The sequence below is a fragment of the Neomonachus schauinslandi genome, chromosome 8 (genome assembly GCF_002201575.2).
Source record: "Neomonachus schauinslandi chromosome 8, ASM220157v2, whole genome shotgun sequence".
Classification (NCBI taxonomy): domain Eukaryota; kingdom Metazoa; phylum Chordata; class Mammalia; order Carnivora; family Phocidae; genus Neomonachus; species Neomonachus schauinslandi.
Window position 1 is genome coordinate 32,196,065 of NC_058410.1, and position 18,228 is coordinate 32,214,292.

At 35.6% G+C, this 18,228-nt stretch overlaps 1 protein-coding gene across 1 annotated transcript in view; it reads right to left on the reverse strand.

Moving 5' to 3' along the window:
• The window catches only part of ENPP1 (ectonucleotide pyrophosphatase/phosphodiesterase 1), a 68,762-nt gene that overhangs the window by 10,841 nt on the left and 39,693 nt on the right, over nucleotides 1-18,228 (reverse strand). The window contains exons 6-19 of the mRNA XM_021693214.1: nucleotides 16,685-16,782; nucleotides 14,809-14,888; nucleotides 13,588-13,707; nucleotides 12,413-12,522; nucleotides 11,471-11,536; nucleotides 11,103-11,175; nucleotides 8,642-8,750; nucleotides 7,676-7,807; nucleotides 5,672-5,703; nucleotides 4,614-4,741; nucleotides 3,381-3,450; nucleotides 2,580-2,667; nucleotides 1,289-1,458; nucleotides 396-447 (exon numbers count right to left, since the gene is read on the reverse strand). Of these exons, the coding sequence (XP_021548889.1) occupies nucleotides 396-447; nucleotides 1,289-1,458; nucleotides 2,580-2,667; nucleotides 3,381-3,450; nucleotides 4,614-4,741; nucleotides 5,672-5,703; nucleotides 7,676-7,807; nucleotides 8,642-8,750; nucleotides 11,103-11,175; nucleotides 11,471-11,536; nucleotides 12,413-12,522; nucleotides 13,588-13,707; nucleotides 14,809-14,888; nucleotides 16,685-16,782 (1,328 nt within the window). The remainder of the gene's footprint in view (nucleotides 1-395; nucleotides 448-1,288; nucleotides 1,459-2,579; nucleotides 2,668-3,380; nucleotides 3,451-4,613; nucleotides 4,742-5,671; nucleotides 5,704-7,675; nucleotides 7,808-8,641; nucleotides 8,751-11,102; nucleotides 11,176-11,470; nucleotides 11,537-12,412; nucleotides 12,523-13,587; nucleotides 13,708-14,808; nucleotides 14,889-16,684; nucleotides 16,783-18,228) is intronic.

Genomic DNA, 18,228 nt, shown 5'->3' on the forward strand with positions numbered 1-18,228 from the left:
AATAACTTTAGATAAATAAGCTAATTTATATTCTCTTATAATGAACTAAGAAGCAGGTGAGACAAATTTAACAGGTGTTTATAATGGACATCTGAAGATCTCTTATAAACCTTTAAAAATCTTCAAAATCTCAAACCACCTCCACTATGTTCATAAAAAGTAATTCAGCTTCCACTAAATATACAATGTGCTTTAAATATCCCTTCTTTCCTTATGTCGAATAGTCTAGACCGTCAAGCAAAGACATCTCCACGTTTCCTCAGGTGATGGTCCTCCACCACTACTTTTAGGTTATTGGTTGTTCTCAACTAATGCCCCAAACCAATGTTCTGTGGTTCACACAGTGAGAAAAAGCCTGCTTCCACATTCCAAGCTCAAGGGTAAACATGCCTTACCTTCTGCCACAGTCAAATTCAACTGTATCTCAAAATCCACAACTGGCAAGACCTAAAAAGATAATAATCCGATTTTAAGCAATGAGAGACATGAGGTTTGGTTTTGTTTTATTTTTGTCTTGAGACATGTTTTAATCTCGTAACAAACAACTTCTACAGCCTAATTATTCCATCATGGAACAAAGATAAAGCCATCTTGTACAAGTCAAACTTATTTTTTTGACAAAGAGGATAAAAGTTCCGATGACATCCGCAAAAAGACAAAACTATTACCCAAGCACAACACTATGAATGAAAAGAATCGCTGCATTATAATTTTTATCACTACTCTTATAGTCTTTCTATCAGCCTAAAACAAAATGGAAAGCATAAAATCAACTGCTCCCCAGATCTTTAAGGACACTAACAGTTTTGTTCACTTGTCACATATTTTCATCTTCTTACAACTATATGTTAAGATGGGAGTAAAAAAGAAACAGTGCCATATTCCATTTTATACCCCCCAAAAATGTGATTTTCCCTCTAAATTTAAAATTAATTGAGAGATATTTTAGAGAAAGAATACTGTGTTTGGTTGATAATCAAGACCTCACTGCTAGGATAACAGCACAGATTCCATGATTCAGGATCCTCCAGGACTCAGCTGGACTTCTCCCAACCTGCACCCAAGTCAAGTCACAGCACCAAGGGATAAAGACAGAGGTGAAAATGCAAAAACTAGGAAGAGGAAAAATAAACAATAAAAGGGTGGCATGTGTTCCATCAGAATTAAACATAAATAGATATTTATGCCCACTCACAGATTTTAATTTGATCATAAAGTGTTTCTATAGCATGAGCTACTCAGAGGGTGCTGTAAGATCCAACTGGGCTACACTTTGGTCAGTACTTACTGAGGGATGGCACGAGCAGTCAAGGTTACGTCTGGGGGTTCTTGTGAAGGGGCACTGTACCACGGGGTGGACTTCTTTGGGATTCTTTGGGGTGTAAACAGGATTCTTTAGAAGGTGGTTAAGACTTCCATGAGTTCCGTTATTAGGAGCAGGTGTCAAATTCAGTAAATCTGCATAATTCCGAGAATGGTAAATGGTTACTTAGAGGTTTTAAAAGCAGATAAACAGCAGACTTATCCTATGACTTTTATTTTTTTTTAAACCTTATCTATATAAGAGTTCTTTACTCTCTACCTAAAGTGAAACTATGAAACGCTCTTGAATTTTAGAGCATTTATAACTATGATATCCTTAATGGAATTACTGATATGTATGCTATACTTCTCTATGGAAACTTCTGAATTTTAATGTGTATGACTATAGTAACCTCCACAGCATGCTCATTATATGCCAATCATTGTGCTAATATATTTTTCTTACTTAATCCTTAAAACAATAAATAAGTTATTGCCAATATTTGGTAGATGATTACTCATAGTGCTTTGCTCAAGGCCTCAAAGCTAGTAATGGAGTAAGACCTAGGATTCAAAACCAGCTTTGTCTGAGTCTGACTCATGCTCTTGGTAATAATAACAGCAAACGCTTCTATAGTAAAGCACTTAGGATATGCCAGGCACTGTTTTCAGTGCTTTAGGACATATGAATTCATTTAAGTATATAGGCTCCCACTAAAAGAATTACACTGAGGACATATTTAAGGTTTGCAAACACCCAGGATCATTGTCAGAAAAAGGAAGTAATATTTAAAACACAGTATCCAACCATAAAAGTACTAATTAAGACAGTACAGAGTAAACGAGGAATATATCTAATGGGTCCTCCTCAATTTCTACAACCTTGACATTGTCATCCACTCAACTCATCGCTACCAGAGGTTCCGCCTGTCTTGTGCACCCTTCACAGACTCCAAACTCTTTCTTAGGCTTCCACCCCAGACCTGTTTCAATTGTCATATAATTAAGCCCAAGGCCTGGCAAACTGCTACGCACTGGCGAAGTACAGATCTCCCTCGTCTGCGTGCTCCACTTTACCTGTGTGCAGCCGAGTGGAAGAAACTAAGTCATCAGATGGCACGATCCCCATATTTTTTTCAGTGACTCTGGGTCAGGAAGAAGAAGGTCTGTCTCCCCTCACCATCATCTCTACAAAGGTGCCCACCATGTGACCTACTTTCGATAATCCCATTCCAGCTCTGTTTTCAGAAGAAATGAAAGAAGCCTGTTCCACTTACCACACATTAAATTATAGACTTCGATATTTTCAAAGGAGTCAACCTCAAGGCTGTGCTTGAATCCAGGTCCGTAGCCAATAAAGAGGGCCTAGATGGGCCAGAAAAGTAAGAGCGTGTCAATTCATTTCAGCTATGTACGTAGCTGGTGACAAAATTATTTTACATTATCCATGCTGTACATATATAAACTGGTTAAGATGATGGGAAAAATACTGTGTCCATGGACTTGGTGGGCTACTGTTTTAACCTGTGTTGCACATTTAATCTAAAGACATGTGGGATATTTCTCTCAGCTTTACTGCAATTCCTGACTTGACAGAACAGAATGGGTGATGAAATCATTGCTCATCTGTGAAATGGGATATAAATGTCACCCTGCCCACCTCACACAGTGCTGTAGGCATCAAATTAAATCACTGTTGTGAGTATATTCTGAAATTTTAAATTGCTAAGTGAATGTAAGGCATCATCTTCATTTAAAACAAAAGTATGATATCTTTTCCCCTATTAAATCACTAGTTTTCATTTACCATGGGGCAATATTCTTAATGGAGCACAAATATATGCAAAGTAACTATTAGAAATTTAGTATGAGGTAAGTCACATGTTCATGAAACATGCATATAAAATTTTAACAAAATTCTATTAATGTAATGCCCAAAGTAATACAGCTATACAAAATTATAAGCTTCATTAATTCTCATTCAAGACATACAATCACCCTCCACGTTTCGAAGTCTATAACTCTATACAGTTTTCTTCAGATATAAACTATTTTCTAAGTATAACAAGTTTACTTACTTGCATATTTGAAAACAAATTGTCAGAGCCATGGAATCCACTTCCACAATGTTTCCTTTCTGAAGGATTCCTAATTTTGACATAATATGAATTAATGATGTAAAGTCTACTCATACCGCCAAATTTATAATCGTGACATTATTTCTGTCCATAAAGAATAAGTAACTATTTTGTTAAACAAACCAAAAAAAAGGTAAACAAAACCACCAGGCTTGGAAAGCATTAAGGGCCACCTTTATCTTTTATTTTGTAGATAAATCAACTCTATAAGCAGTGTGGCTGGAGGGGAAAAGCCACTAACATTGACACATAACTAGTTTTGAACCCTGACTATGCTATTTACTAGCTGTGACTTTGGCAAGTTAGATATCTTCTCCTGGTTTCAATTTCCTCATGTTGGGTTGTTTGTACAAATTAAATGGCTTAGTCTAAAAAATCTTTGGAATACAGTAGATGTTCGTGAAATATTAGTATATTATTCATATGAGGGTAAGGACCATCCCTTCCTTCATGTTTTTCTTCCAAACACTAAAAGCACAGCTCTCTAGTGAAAGGAGAGACAGTGAAATGTTCACTCAATCCTTGTTCACTGCTTAGGTTTTGCTTTATCATCCTTGGCTTCCCGGCAACCATCAAAAGAGTTAATTATCATGTTTTGAGATATTAACAATATTAACCATCCGAATAATTTTCTAACACTCCAAAAAACTGAGGTGAAAAAAAACTACTCTATGAAGAAAGTAATTGCTTGTTATTATAAAGAGCTTTTACCAGTTACTTGCTAGACTTAAAGGTATTATTAGTATAGCTGTAATGTGCAGAAGAGATACAATGGCTAAGTGATAAGACTAATGTAGAACATAAGAAATAATCAATATGGATGTGAGCAGAGCAGCGGTTCCTAGCTGGGGGTGGATGGTCCTCCCCAGGAAATTTCTGGCAATATCTGGAGACATTTTTGGTTGGCACAACTGTGGAAAGTATGCTTTTTCATCTAATGGGTAGAAGCCGGGGATGCTTTCAAACATCGTGCAATGCACAGGACAGCTCCCCACAACTAAGAATTATCTGACCCCAAAGGTCAACAAGCCAAGGTTGAGAAACCCCGGGATAGAGTGAAGAGAATCATATTTGTACAGTTTTCATATAACAACATTGTTGGAAAGGACCCAGTGGTTACCTTGAATCACTAACATATCAGGCTAAGTTTACCTGGAAACCATTAGAACTTACAATGCAAGTTGCCACTGAGGGTCCAAATAGAATGTCAAGGGCTCAATCCTGTCACTTTTGGCAAAGTGCAAACGCTTGGGTAAGAAATGTTTCAGGTAAGGTTTGAAGTGCTGGTTTGGTTCCCGGCACTGAAATTATAGAAGGTAAAGAAATACCCTTATTTCCATTATTTTCTTAGGTGTAAACTTCTCTTGAAATTGCTTAATTCTGTATGAATTTTTTCTGATAAAAAGTTTTACCAGCCTGCTCAATAAGTCACAGATGCAAAAATAACTAAGTTCTTACTACTTATATAATGTCCAGTTGACCATTTCCCACAATTCAATACTCATGTTTTTAACAGGAAATCAGAATTGCTGCATAAAAACCCCAAAATTCTTAGACCATGTAACTTGATTTTATGAGTTACTACTGATATTCTTTTCAAACACTTATAACTACAATATTAAGAATTTTCTTTAATACTTAAAACATATCAAGTAAAAAAATGTACTATAGATAACTCACCACCAAGACAAAAACTTATTTTTTAAAAGGGCATAAAAAAGACTGGTAGGAAATATATAATAATGCTAACAGTACCTATGGTGATATAGCTATAAATTTTTTTCCTTCTGTTTTTTTCCAATTATTTCTTTACTGCCATAAAAATTAAACAATGACAATAAATGAATCCTTAAAAACTTTTTCTAAAAGATTTATTTATTTATTTATTTGAGAGAGAGGGATGAGTGGGGCAGGGGGAAAGGAAGGAGCAGACTCCCAGGTGAGCAGGGAGACTGACAAAGGCTCAATCTCGGGACCCCAAGATCATGACCTGAGCTGAAGGCAGACGTTTAACCCACTGAACCATCCAGGTACCCCCTTAAAAACTTTCAATGCTAGTTTACTGGGACATGTCCTTAAAGATCTTTAAAAACAATAGGGCATTTAAATGCTGGCCCACATACTCAAAAATTCTAATGCTAAAATCCCAAGAACAGATACTGAACCTCTTTTCTAAATATATATTAAACAAACTAAAAATAACTAGATAATGAAAACATAAAGAGACTCACAGAAAGATTTCTGGCAAGGTCTTCATAATCAACTGAGGGGGGACAAAGATAAGAATTAATTGTTGATGGTATGCTACAATTAAAAATAAAACAAAAATGCTGAATGTCAGAATCAAACTCTATATTTAAATATCAAAAGAGGTTTCAAACAGCCTATTTAAATCATTATGTATTAGTCATTGGCAGGAATGAGAGAGATCCTTAGGAACCACCCCATGCCTGTGAAATTGTGTCATACTGTTAAGTGAAAAGGCAAGTTACAGAATATCTATCCATCCATCTGACCATCCTATCTGTCCATGCATCTAGATCTAGTACGATTTCATGGTATAAAATTAAAAAACAAACATGTCTTATATACGCATACCAGATATCTGGGAACACATTGTCCAAGCCTAGCAATGCTTATCTCTAGAGAGAGGAAATGAGTTGTGAATTAGGGAGGTTTAGGGAAACTGTTACTTTTTACTTTACATATTTTGATATTTGATAATTCCAGAACTTCCAAGTAAGAAGGACATGGGTCATCTTAGAAGAGAGTGCAAGTAGACTAGTTTTGAAACTGAATTTGTATAGCAAGACCACAGATGTAGTGTATTCTATGCTACAAATCAATAAATGTCTAGCTTTCCAAAGATTCTTCTAGCTATACTTTACATAAGTTTGAGGAAATTATTCAGATAAAAGAACATGTATTATATATATATCTTATGTATGTATATTGATAAATTAATTTGGAAAACAGAGACCTAATGAGATAAGGGTGTGGTCAAAGCTTATCTCACTGCCCCGACCTGTACAGTTTTTATAACAGGCTTTGTAACAATTGTATACTACTTTCATAAATTAAAAAAAAAAAAATACTAATTAAAACTTGCCAAGCATATACAGAGTCTTTGCTGAGTGTCACTATGTTAACATACTGTTTAATATTTGCATAAACATTTTCCTGCAGTGAAATCTGTGTCTCCTCATGAATATTCAAAAGTATCTATGGAAACGTACAGCACAGCAGTGCCCAAACCTAACCAATTCCGATAAAAGTCGGACAAGCTTTTTTCTCTATTTCAAAGTTAACTATAACAAAAAGATAAACAAGACTTGCTGTAGGTATCTGACAGTTACCAAAGATGGCAATCAAAAAGGAGGCCATAACGGAGGTGCAAACAATTAGGAAATGGACTTCATTTGCAAAAGAATTAATATTTTATTTTTTTTTTTTAAAAGATTTTATTTATTTATTTGACAGAGAGAGAGAGTTAGCGAGAGCAGGAACACAAGCGGGGGAGTGGGAGAGGGAGAAGCAGGCTTCCCACTGAGCAGGGAGCCTGATGCAGGGCTGGATCCCAGGACCCTGGGAATCATGACTTGAGCCGAAGGCAGACGCTTAATGACTGAGCCACCCAGGCGCCCCAAAAGAATTAATATTTTAAAAAATTTCTTGGCAGTTGGGGTTCCACATGTAGTCAAGACAGAATGTGAAATTTCTTCTTCTCTGTTTACAAAACACACTCTTACTGTGTTTTGGAATGGTCAAGGAAAGTCATTTCTGAGGACAGAAACCAGTTGTTTATAGAATTTTAAGAACTACAGAATTGCCAACATTCCTCCTCATAATAGAATATTATTCTATAACAGCTCTAAGCTATTTTAATGGATGTCATTAATTAAACTTGAATACATATAGCTGAACTTTTTGGGGGTTTTTTTTAGTACAAGTAATCTCGAATCTAACACAAGTAAAACACACACTACAACATAAAATTGTACTAAGCTCATCAAATAATATGCTTAGCAATCAATAACAGAGATAAGTGGTTAGACCTGTGTCCTCACACCCAGTGCCTTTATAAAATCCCTTTGGGTGCAGAAGATCTGCATTGGAAAATTAAGCATGAAAAGGAAATTAACTCTAATTGATGCACTTTAGTGTAGAGATAGAATAAGTTAGAGGAATGTATTCTGGATGTAATCATATTCAAAATTAGCATCATATATACTTACATGAAAAGTACTTATCTGGGACATCAGAGGGTCTCAATCGAGCTGCAGGTCCATATATAATTTTAATATCTTTAACATCTCCCAAATATTTATTCAGATATACATATTTCTTGCAACTGCCTTGTTCCATGCCTGGGAGAAAAAAATTCCCAAACATGTTGCAACTTTAATAAGGAATTTAACGTATAGAAGAGAATTTCTTTCACCTCCAGAATTTAATTCAATAGGTAAGACACAAAATTTCAACTATTTATACCCCTTCACTTCCAAAGAAAACCAACTTTTTCCCTTCCTTCATCCACAATTAGTTTAATATTTCTTCTTATATATGTATTACAGTATCTTTATGTGAGGAGGAATATCACAGTTTCAGACTGAATATAAAAGCCTACTCATTTTCCCCAGATCACCTAGAATACGAATGGTAGCATAAAATTCTCAGTCTCATTCCAGAACTGTAGCTTCTTTGGAACAGAACTTCTTACAACCGTTTCTAGAAATAGCTTTTAGTAATTATTTCTGTTATTATTTTTTTATTATTTTTTTATTATTTTATTATTATTTTCAGTAATTATTTCTGAAGCAAACAATAACAACAAGAAAAACAAACAAAAAGAACTTGTTTTCTATTTTCTTATGCACTCATTGCTTCTGTACTCCCAAGGCTGTTACACAAACATGTTCTAAAGGTCAAAGTAAGTAACTATTTAAAATTCCTGGTATAAACCTTCCCCAAATCAGAAGATGGGTACATTGTCACTGATAGGCTCTTAGGTTTCTGTGAATTCTGTATTTTATTTGTACTTTATGTTTAATATAATTTTTTCCTAAAAACTTTCCACAAGAAACTACATTAAAAAAATTAACTATGACAACCAGAAGAAATAATGAAACAATAACCAAGCAAGGAAATTTTTTTGGGAGCACCATTTAACCTGAAGGGTAAATGATGCAAAGTCAGATTACCATGATCTGAAATAAGGATAAGATTCAGGCATCGATGCAAGTTCAGCTCCTTTAGACCATCCATCAGCATGCCAACCATGTTGTCAACCCTCTGCAATGCTCTGATGACCTATGAAAGGGAAGCAATTTCATGTGATGGATTCCATACTAATGGCTATTTCTGTACAAAGCTATCTCTGTGAATACAAGGAAAGTTCAGTGGATGCAACCACTATGATGAACTGATTGACATTAGGCTAAGACAGGGCAGGTAAAACAATGCCCATTAATAAAAGAAGGGTCCAAATCCCATACATATGTGCTCAATTATAAGTACTGGGAATGACACCAGCTGATCTGATTGTCTAAACTGTTAAAAATGTTAAAATTATTCACGAAATGCTTTTTAGAGTTCTTGTATTTGATTTTTAAGATTAGAACTAGGAATACAACCCATTATTTCCTTACAAACTGCATGTATTTCCTTACAAACTGAATGTGATATGATATATCACAAGGACACAAAAGAGCAAATGGTTTTAGCAACTTGCTTTTGACATTTCTCTTTTCAGCTCTCCTTGCAAAACCACCTGAGGAAAATTCTTTGCAATTCTACATGTGCTTTCTGTTATCTATCAAATCAGTCTTATCTCTATGGTCAATGAATTTCACTGTAATATGAAACAAACTCCCTCAATATGGTCTTTCATTCACTCAAAGCTACCCAAATAATTCGAATTGGAATTTTTAAGTATTAAAGTGGGTTTCGATGTGGCAGTAATATTAGAATTTAACAGAGGTTACAAGTTGGTGAATATGATATGAAAAGCAATGGGCTCAATCTTGAATGCAGATGAATCAGCAAAGTAGTACTTTGGCAAATCTTCAGTGAAATTAGAAAAGCACTGACTTTACAATTCATATGATCTGATAATCTAATAATTACCAAATGAGCCTTAGACTTCCTTGTAGCCAAACTGACCTGGACAGGAGTCTTAAGTGTCGGGGAATTTAGTGAACGAATAAAAATTACCCTAGCATCTGGCCAACTGTCAAACCAACACAACACTGACAAGAAGCTTTTCTCTTTCACCAATGATGGCATCATTGCGTTGTCCACCATGTGTCCACTTGTGCTTAGCTGAAGGACAGAAGCCAAGCAAGGGCACATGGAATCACTAACTACATTAGAGCTGCTGCAGATGGATTTTGATTGAAAAAATCTAGAGAGTAAATACAGACCTAGACTGAGGGTTAACTTCCCTCTCTCTCTGCTCACTTTTAGCTGACAAGATGGCGCCTAAGAGGAACCTATGCTCTAAGAGGGGCAAATCTGGAGTAAACCCAGGGTAAGGGAAACCAGGAGAAGATGGTTTAGGCAGGTGTTTTAAATTCAAGTGAGAAAAATGAGCCTATGTTCTCCCCTCGTTCTGCTGTTGCTGAAGCAAGCATTTAGAGCAAGAAGCACTCTCAAACTGGAGCTCACAACAGACACCTTAGTATAGCCTCTGGTCTAGACTCTGCGCTAAAGAGCCTTTGAGGCTCACAAACTATCCAGCTTGAAGGTGAAATTCTAGCTATTCCTAGTTTTTTATCTCTTGGAGTCACATGGGGAAAAAAATAACAAAGATTCTGAGATTAGGGATGCTGGCTATACTGATTCTCCTTTCGTCCTGACCAACAATATTCACAGATCCTTACTTCTTGTTTCTTTTCAGATCTAGGGTCACAGATTAAACAGACATCATAAGGGAAGTCAGCTTAGAGGTACAAAGAAAGAAGCTCAAATTGTTTTCTGTTCTAATGCTTCCTCTGCTCCAAGATACAAAAATTATATGGCCACACAAAAACTGAAAGCAGTATTTGATCTTTTAAAGCACTATACCGATTACAAACATAGCCAGGAGTGAGCTAAGTTCCTGAAAGAGTGTCAGGTCAAGTAAGACCTTACACTGACAGCCTTAGTCTGTGAGCTGTTTCCCCATCTCTAGCTTACTAGTAACCGCTCAATAAAACCAGAGTTATTTCAAATTCTCTACAATTCTGACAAAATTTCCTATTTTTTGATGCCCGAGCTCTGTTGTGAGCCTGAGCTCAGAGATCAGAGATATATCTCCTAGGGTGGAAAGGTCATGGGAGGCTTCTTGTGCTAATTCTCCTATATTTACATAGAAAACTGGAGTCTTACCCATTTACAACATTTCCAAAGAGCCCTTAGTTTTTAGGTCAATGTAGGGAGAAATGGAGTGGATAAAGGCTTTGGAATTGAGAATATAGAATTTACCATCAGTTCGATTTAGCACCGTGGGAAGTACAGACAAGACAAATTCTCCCTACTGTTATTTTTACGAAAGCGCATCCTTCAGTTTAGTAAAACTGTGCTTACCACTCATTCCAAATCCTGGAATCTTAGAGAGTGGTCTAGAAACCTGCTTCAAAGCAAGGTTTAGTTAGAAGTAATCACTGATAAAAAGGTACTTACTTCACTGCTGACTGGTCCATACGAATGACCTGAAGAATCTGGTTCTTCTAAATACAGAGTGTAAAAGTGTGGTCTAAATCAAACAGCATCAAAATGTAATATTTTATAAACACATTGTAAAACAGAATGGAAAGAATAATTTAACAATCGATAGTGATTAAAAAGTCTACAACACTGGGGTAACATTTCTAAACTTGCTGAGAAATGATTTACAGGTTTGGAATTCTTCAAAATGTTCCATAAAAAGAGTTCATTTGGATATAAAAGGCCAGAGCCAATTGCCAAGTTTCTTGCAGCTCATTTTAAAATATTGTGTAATTTCTATAAAACGAAGGAGTATTTACCATAGAAATTAGGCCTTTACATACCTTTCATCTTTAGGAAGCTGCAACCACTTAAGAACAGCTAAAATCCTTTCTTCAAATGGTATTGAACTAAAATTAAGAATAAGCAAAATGAAACAATTTGTGACAATTATCCGAGTTTAAAATATCAGTGTTTTTCTTACCCAAAATAGCACTGAAAGACTAAAACAATCCCATGCATTAATTGTGTTTAAAACAACGCAAAAGTTTAATTTGAAAACTCAAATTTGTTTCCCCAATAAAGGAACAAAGGTTAAGCTTTACACATATGAAACCTGTAACTGGGTTTAAAAATTTGCTTCTTGGGGCGCCTAGGTGGGGCAGCCTGTTAATCATATGACTCTTGATTTTGGCTCAGGTCGTGATCTCAGGGTCGTGAGATCAAGCCCTGTGTTGGGCTTCCCACTCGGTGAGGAGTCTGCTTGAGATTCTCTCTCTCCCTCTCCCTTTGCACCTCGCCCCACTCACACATTCTCTCTCTCAAATAAATAAATAAAAATAAAAATTTGCTTCTTATATCTACTTGAGGATATTATTCCTGTATCTGAGAACAGTGATTGTTACCAGGTGAATAACCCATGTGTCAATACATTCTACAAAGGGTACCTCATGGACAGCTCACTCACTCGTGACTCTTAAATAAAAGTTGGAGTTAGTCCCCACAACTTCATTTTTTATTCCCGCCCAAAGATTCTGAATGCAAATTCCAACATGTTACCAGCGCTTTCTACAAAACTTCGAGAAAAAAACTTTGTCTACTTTTACTGTCCATCCAACTACCCAAAACTTATTTACCCTCCATCTAAAAGGTAGAGTTCTTTTTCTGACTGTTCTCATTTTTCAGCCAACACATCACAGAAATGCTGGAACTTGGGACGTGATAAAAAGGAGAAGCTGAGATTTAAAACAGATTAGCTGTTCTGAAAAAAGTACACCTATACATACCCATTATACATTTTATAGATGTCTGGGAGAATTCCATTAATTTCCACATCTGATCCTGGCCAAAAAAATGTACCACTTTTCAGGCCTTGATGTTTAGCAGTGAGCCAAATCTGGGGAAGAGAATGAAGGCAAGTCAGAAATGTACAACCGTGCATGTTAGGAAAGTACATGTTCATGCGACATCAATGCACTCCTCTCCAGTGTTACAGTGTTTTTGAGGTTAAGGAGCTTCAGCAGTGAGACTATAAAATAATCACTTAGTAGGACTCAGCAGCAAAATGAAATGAAATAATCAGAGATTAAAGTAACCTAAAAAATATAGACACCATCAGTTGGCAACCTCTGCAACTTTCAGAGCCCTAGCCTTACTTAATGGGCTCCCCTTGAAAAGAAGAAAATATTCCCAAGCATACATGTATGTAATTTGTTGACATTTTTGTTATGTAACTAACATTTACAAGTACTTACTGCCAATTACAATTCTAAATAGTATCTCCATAAGCATCCCAATTATTAATTTGGCTAATCCTCAGAATCACACCCCGAGGTAGTTAATGATATCGTCTACAGTATAAATCTGAGAAAACTGAGCCACAGAAAGAATAATTTGCCCAAAGTCACATCATTTTAAATATCAGCAAGAAATTTGAATTTATACCCTGCAAATTAAACATCATGCTCTTTTTCCTTCTTAGAGGAATATCGAGACTATCCAAAAAGACCCCACAGAATTTTTGTGGCAATTTTTTAAAAAATACAAAGAACACATCTAAATCATGGCCAGAAAGAACTTTCTAAATTAGCATATACAAATGAAGTCAAAGTTGACCTCCTTTAGAAACAGTTAGTTTTGTGTGGATCAAAATATGGCCCCCAGACCACTGCTATAAACTACTAGTACAAGAAGGTAGAATCAAGCAGAAAAGAAGAATGATTCAGAATTTCCCCAACGCAGCTATGAAGTAAAACTACTCCCATTACACAATGATACAAGCTGTATTTAGGATTATCAGCATTCATCTCCATCTACAAAAGGATGGCCACAGACAAGATCAATGACGTAGGTTATTAAAAGCTCCAGGGAATCTGTTATTTTACTCTAATTGAAATAGATGAGAATTAAAAAAAAAAAACTATTTTAGTAGCTAAAACAAACAAACAAACAAACAACTCACTGGTTCTCCTCTGTACCACTCAGGATTAAATTTCTCCTTACTTTTAAGTGCAAAGAAAGCGTTCATTTTGGGATCATACATTTTATTGTCAATTATGCCATGGGATTCTGGATAAAGTCCCTAAAAAAGACAAAAACAGGTTTTATACAAGTTGTGAGTTTTTCAGTGTTAAATAAAGTCAAAGAACAAAATCATCGAAGAGAAACAGGTAACTGAAGCTACAAGAAACTTAACATAGTTTAAGGAGAGAAGAACAAAACAATGGGATTGTCAAAACACAACCAACCACTCAAGATCTTATATAGTATTTGTGTTTTAAATTATGTAACAGGAGAAAATAAGTGAGGAATCGTATGGATGAGGGTCTATATAAATGACAGCCCCTCCAATTTTTTTAAAGATTTTATTTTTATGTACTTATTTATTTGAGAGAGACAGAGTGCAAGCGGGGCTAAGAGCAGAGGGAGAGGGACAGGCAGACTCCACGCAGAGCACAGAGTCTGACAAGGGCCGGATCTCACAACCCTGAGATCATGACCTGGGCCGAAATTAAGAGTCGAATGCTTAACCAACTGAGCCACCCTGGCACCCGTACAGCCTCCCCAATTTTTAAAAAAGTGTTGTATTTTCCTTTTGCATTGCTGAGTAAAGCATTTCTGTAGAACAAATTTTGTTTTAGTTGAGTCTGAGAATAGCTCGTATTACTATAAGCTAAAGAATTAATTTTCTGGCTTCAACCCTAATGCCTAATGAATTTGACTTTTTTTCTGGACTCCAATTAAACTGGGAAACTTTGAAACAAAAACAGGCCTGTAATCCTCTCTAGAGTCAGGCAAAACGGATTGCTTAAACTCATACATCAAGATGATTGGAAAGACAAGTTGAGAACCCATGAGTGTTGGACAAATTTTACAAATACAGCAAGCTACAAAACTATAAGAAGAAACAAGACACAAAAATTGGAGAAATCTTAAAACCGAAAGGAAACCAAGAAATCATTTGTTGGAGTCTTTATAGTCTCTTTTCAAGATGGAAAAATTGAGACCAGAAGGTAAAGTGACCTTCCCCAAAGTGCAGATTTGGCTAGGTTTCCTTGCTTAATTATATACTGGAAAAGAAGTTATTCTTTTCTGATCTGATGTCTAATTATTCCCTCAAAAAATGTAACATTTACATCTCACTTCTGTGAACAACATATAAAAGTTGAAACTTGGAGCTTACAGTGACAATGCTGTAGTGATTGGGAAAAGTTTTTGTTGGATACACTGGTCTCATGTTTTTGGTGTGCGTTCCACAGTTTTCTACAAGGGAAAAAAAATTAAAGATTGCTATTAAATGCAATGGACAATCTGTTTACTTCATCTAGCTTTGCTAGTAAATAAGTCTAAATAGTATTAAAACTATAAAAAACTTTAGGGTTAATTATAAAGCAACACTATAGATTCAATTCAATGTTAAGATAAGTTAATTTTTCTCAGAAAAATATTAAACAAGATAATTAAGCCAATGAAAGGATTATCCCATGCTTATCAATAACATGAAGTTCCAGATGGACCATGTGTAATAATGATGCCTACTAGATCTTTGTCTGATATTACTTAGTGGTCACATACCTAAGTTTTAAGAGGTAGTTAAAAAACAAACAAAAACAAACTGCATTGGTAGCAAAATCTGCAAAATTAAAACAAGGGTGAAGCAGTAGCTGGGGTGGGGGACAGTGTCCCAGTATGAAAATCCAGAACCAGCTAACTCTGGACAAACTCAACACGTCTCTAAAGATAAAAGGCATCGTCTGGCTTCATGCCAGAGAAAGCACAGAAGTCAGACTGCTCCGGATTTAGCCTTGATATCATGCTCCTTTTCTCCTGTCTCTACTATTGAGGAAAAAACTACAAAAACTAATGAATCAAGCATTTCAGTACATCGCTGCTGAAAACGTTCCTCCAATTGGCAAGCGTCTATCTATCTCAATGCCTTCCAAACAGTGCAGAGCTACAAAGTCTGTCCCCCAATTATCCACAGCTGGGGCTTAGGCTAATTGTGTGCTGATTTCTTTTAAACTTCACATATAGTATCCACAACTCCCTAATTCTGAACTCAGGATGCATATTTGGTGCTATGGAAACAAACTTTCCTCCTAATGGTCACAAAGGACCAGATTCAAGCTTCAAAGCCCATGGGCCGAACTGGTAAGAACAGAGCCTTCCTTGACGATGCCTGCTTTTTGCTGAAGACTTTTTTTCCATGTCAATGATTATGTATAAAAATTATTTTCTTCTAGGTAGAAATTAAACACAGAAATTTTAAAATGTTTTCCCAAAATACTTTAGGTTTCTCATAAAAGAAGTAAAATAAATGCACACATGTATTTACTGAGAATGATTTTAATGTTTAAACTAATCTCATATACTCAAGTCTAGTAAATAATATTTTAGAATTCCAGAACACTAAAATCATTGTATTTACTTCTATTTCAGCCTTGTATTACACTGTAACTACTTAACTATTGATCACTGATAATGTGCAAAGTTCTACAATTTTTATACCCATATACAATTTTTTTCCTTTCTCAATAAAAATGATGATACAAGTGATACCCATAACTGGGGGTTAATGTGATTTAAAACCTCAGCATTAATATTAAGACCATTCTACTATTGCATCAATAACTTATAGAATAATCATTCCATTAAGGCCTTTGTATGAGGCAAAGAAATTGGAAGGATACTATACGATACTATAGGATAACTGGAAATATTCAATGTCCCCACTACTAGAATCATATCAGAAATACTTTCATTTTGAAAATTCTATCTTAAGATGTGATAAATATTAAATAAATGGTTTTTCCACAAAAGGAATCCAAAATTCTAAGAAAAAAAATATATAAACTGTATTATCTTAGAAGTATTTAAAAGGCAGCTTCAAAGTAATTATAATATTGGAGACTAATTCCTAATCATCAGGTTCAACTATTTCGCAGTAGTGATGTTTGGTAAAACACATTCTGCCGGTATTTTTCCAAAAAAAGCCAGCATCCCTAGTCTATCTCACCAAAATGGTGACACCCCCAACATAGAACTCTGAAGTTACTCACTTAGTTTGCTAATAACAGGAAGAAGGCCACTCCAGGTGTGTAAATATTCTGCCCTGAAGCCATCCAAGGAAAATAAGAGGGTAGGAGGCGTTTCAAACCTGGATAATGAAAAAGAAAAAAACAGTGTTTAAAGAAGGAGAAGGAAGACAAACATCCATGAAGGTTCTTTTCCTTCCTTGGCACAGGTCCAGTGAAGATTTCTCACTGAGGTTGGTTATGTAATCTAAAGTAAACTAACAAGCTCAGCAAGCATCCTTATAAAGGAGATTTTACATTGACATTTATATACATGCTTTTACATTTCATTAAATATATATGATATATACATATATCAACAAATAGTATTTCTTAAGCACTCATACCATTTTGAGCCACTATATGGAGAATATTCATAGTCCCCGCTATTCCAAAAGCTGAACCAAATGCTACTAAAATGTAGTAATATTTTCCCAATTTGCAGGAGAATAAATGTTAATAAACAGCATTTTCTAAATATGTTTTTGTTTCCATCAAGTTTTTTCCTGAACAACTATCTTCTTTTTTTTTTTTTTTTTTTTTTAAAAATTTTTTTTTTTTTTTGAGAGAGCGAGAATGAGAGAGAGAATGAGAGAGAGAGTACATGAGAGGGGGGAGGGTCAGAGAGAGAAGCAGGCTCCTCGCTGAGCAGGGAGCCCGATGCGGGACTTGATCCCGGGACTCTGGGATCATGACCTGAGCCGAAGGCAGTCGCTTAACCAACTGAGCCACCCAGGCGCCCGAACAACTATCTTCTGATATTGTCTCTACGTGAATCTACTAGATGGTACCTCATATCACATAAATTATATATAAAATTTAGTTTTTAAATTTACTATATTTGAAAGATATTACTATTTAGTAGAGAAGTTTGAGATGTATTCACTACTTTTAAATAAACAAAGAAATGATCCAAAGCTAGGAATGAACAATGAGGGTGCACGTGTACGTACATGCAGACACACACACACACACACACACAATGTATGTGGTGTGGAAATCCAAAGAAGGAGGCAAAAAACACAATGATGTGTGCAGTCAAAGAGAATAACTTATGGGCAACTGTTACATGGCCAAACCAGAGCAGGCATGGTTCAGAAATTTTGAACTTTTAATGATATCTGGGGGATGACAGGAGATCTGTACATAACAGGATAACTGTAAAAAGCAGTTTCTCAGTAATTTAAAATTTGAGAGTAAATGCTTAATTTTGCCTTGCCTTTTTTCAATTCTACCTCCTCCTCAGCTTACTCTCACACATAAACACAAAAGAAAAAAAAAAATTGGTATGTAACTTCCACTAACTAGTGTTTGTACCATAGCTCAGTTAGAAGATTCTAGAATCAGCTGCATAGGGTCTCAATGGTCCATAACTGTATGAAATTATTTGTATTCACTCAACATAAAACATAAACAGTTTATTGTGCCACCAGGTAAATATACTAGCATGACTTGCAGTATAATAGCACATGTTCCTAATTATGATCTCATTGTAAAGAAAGGAATAGTTACATTTCCACTCAAAGGAT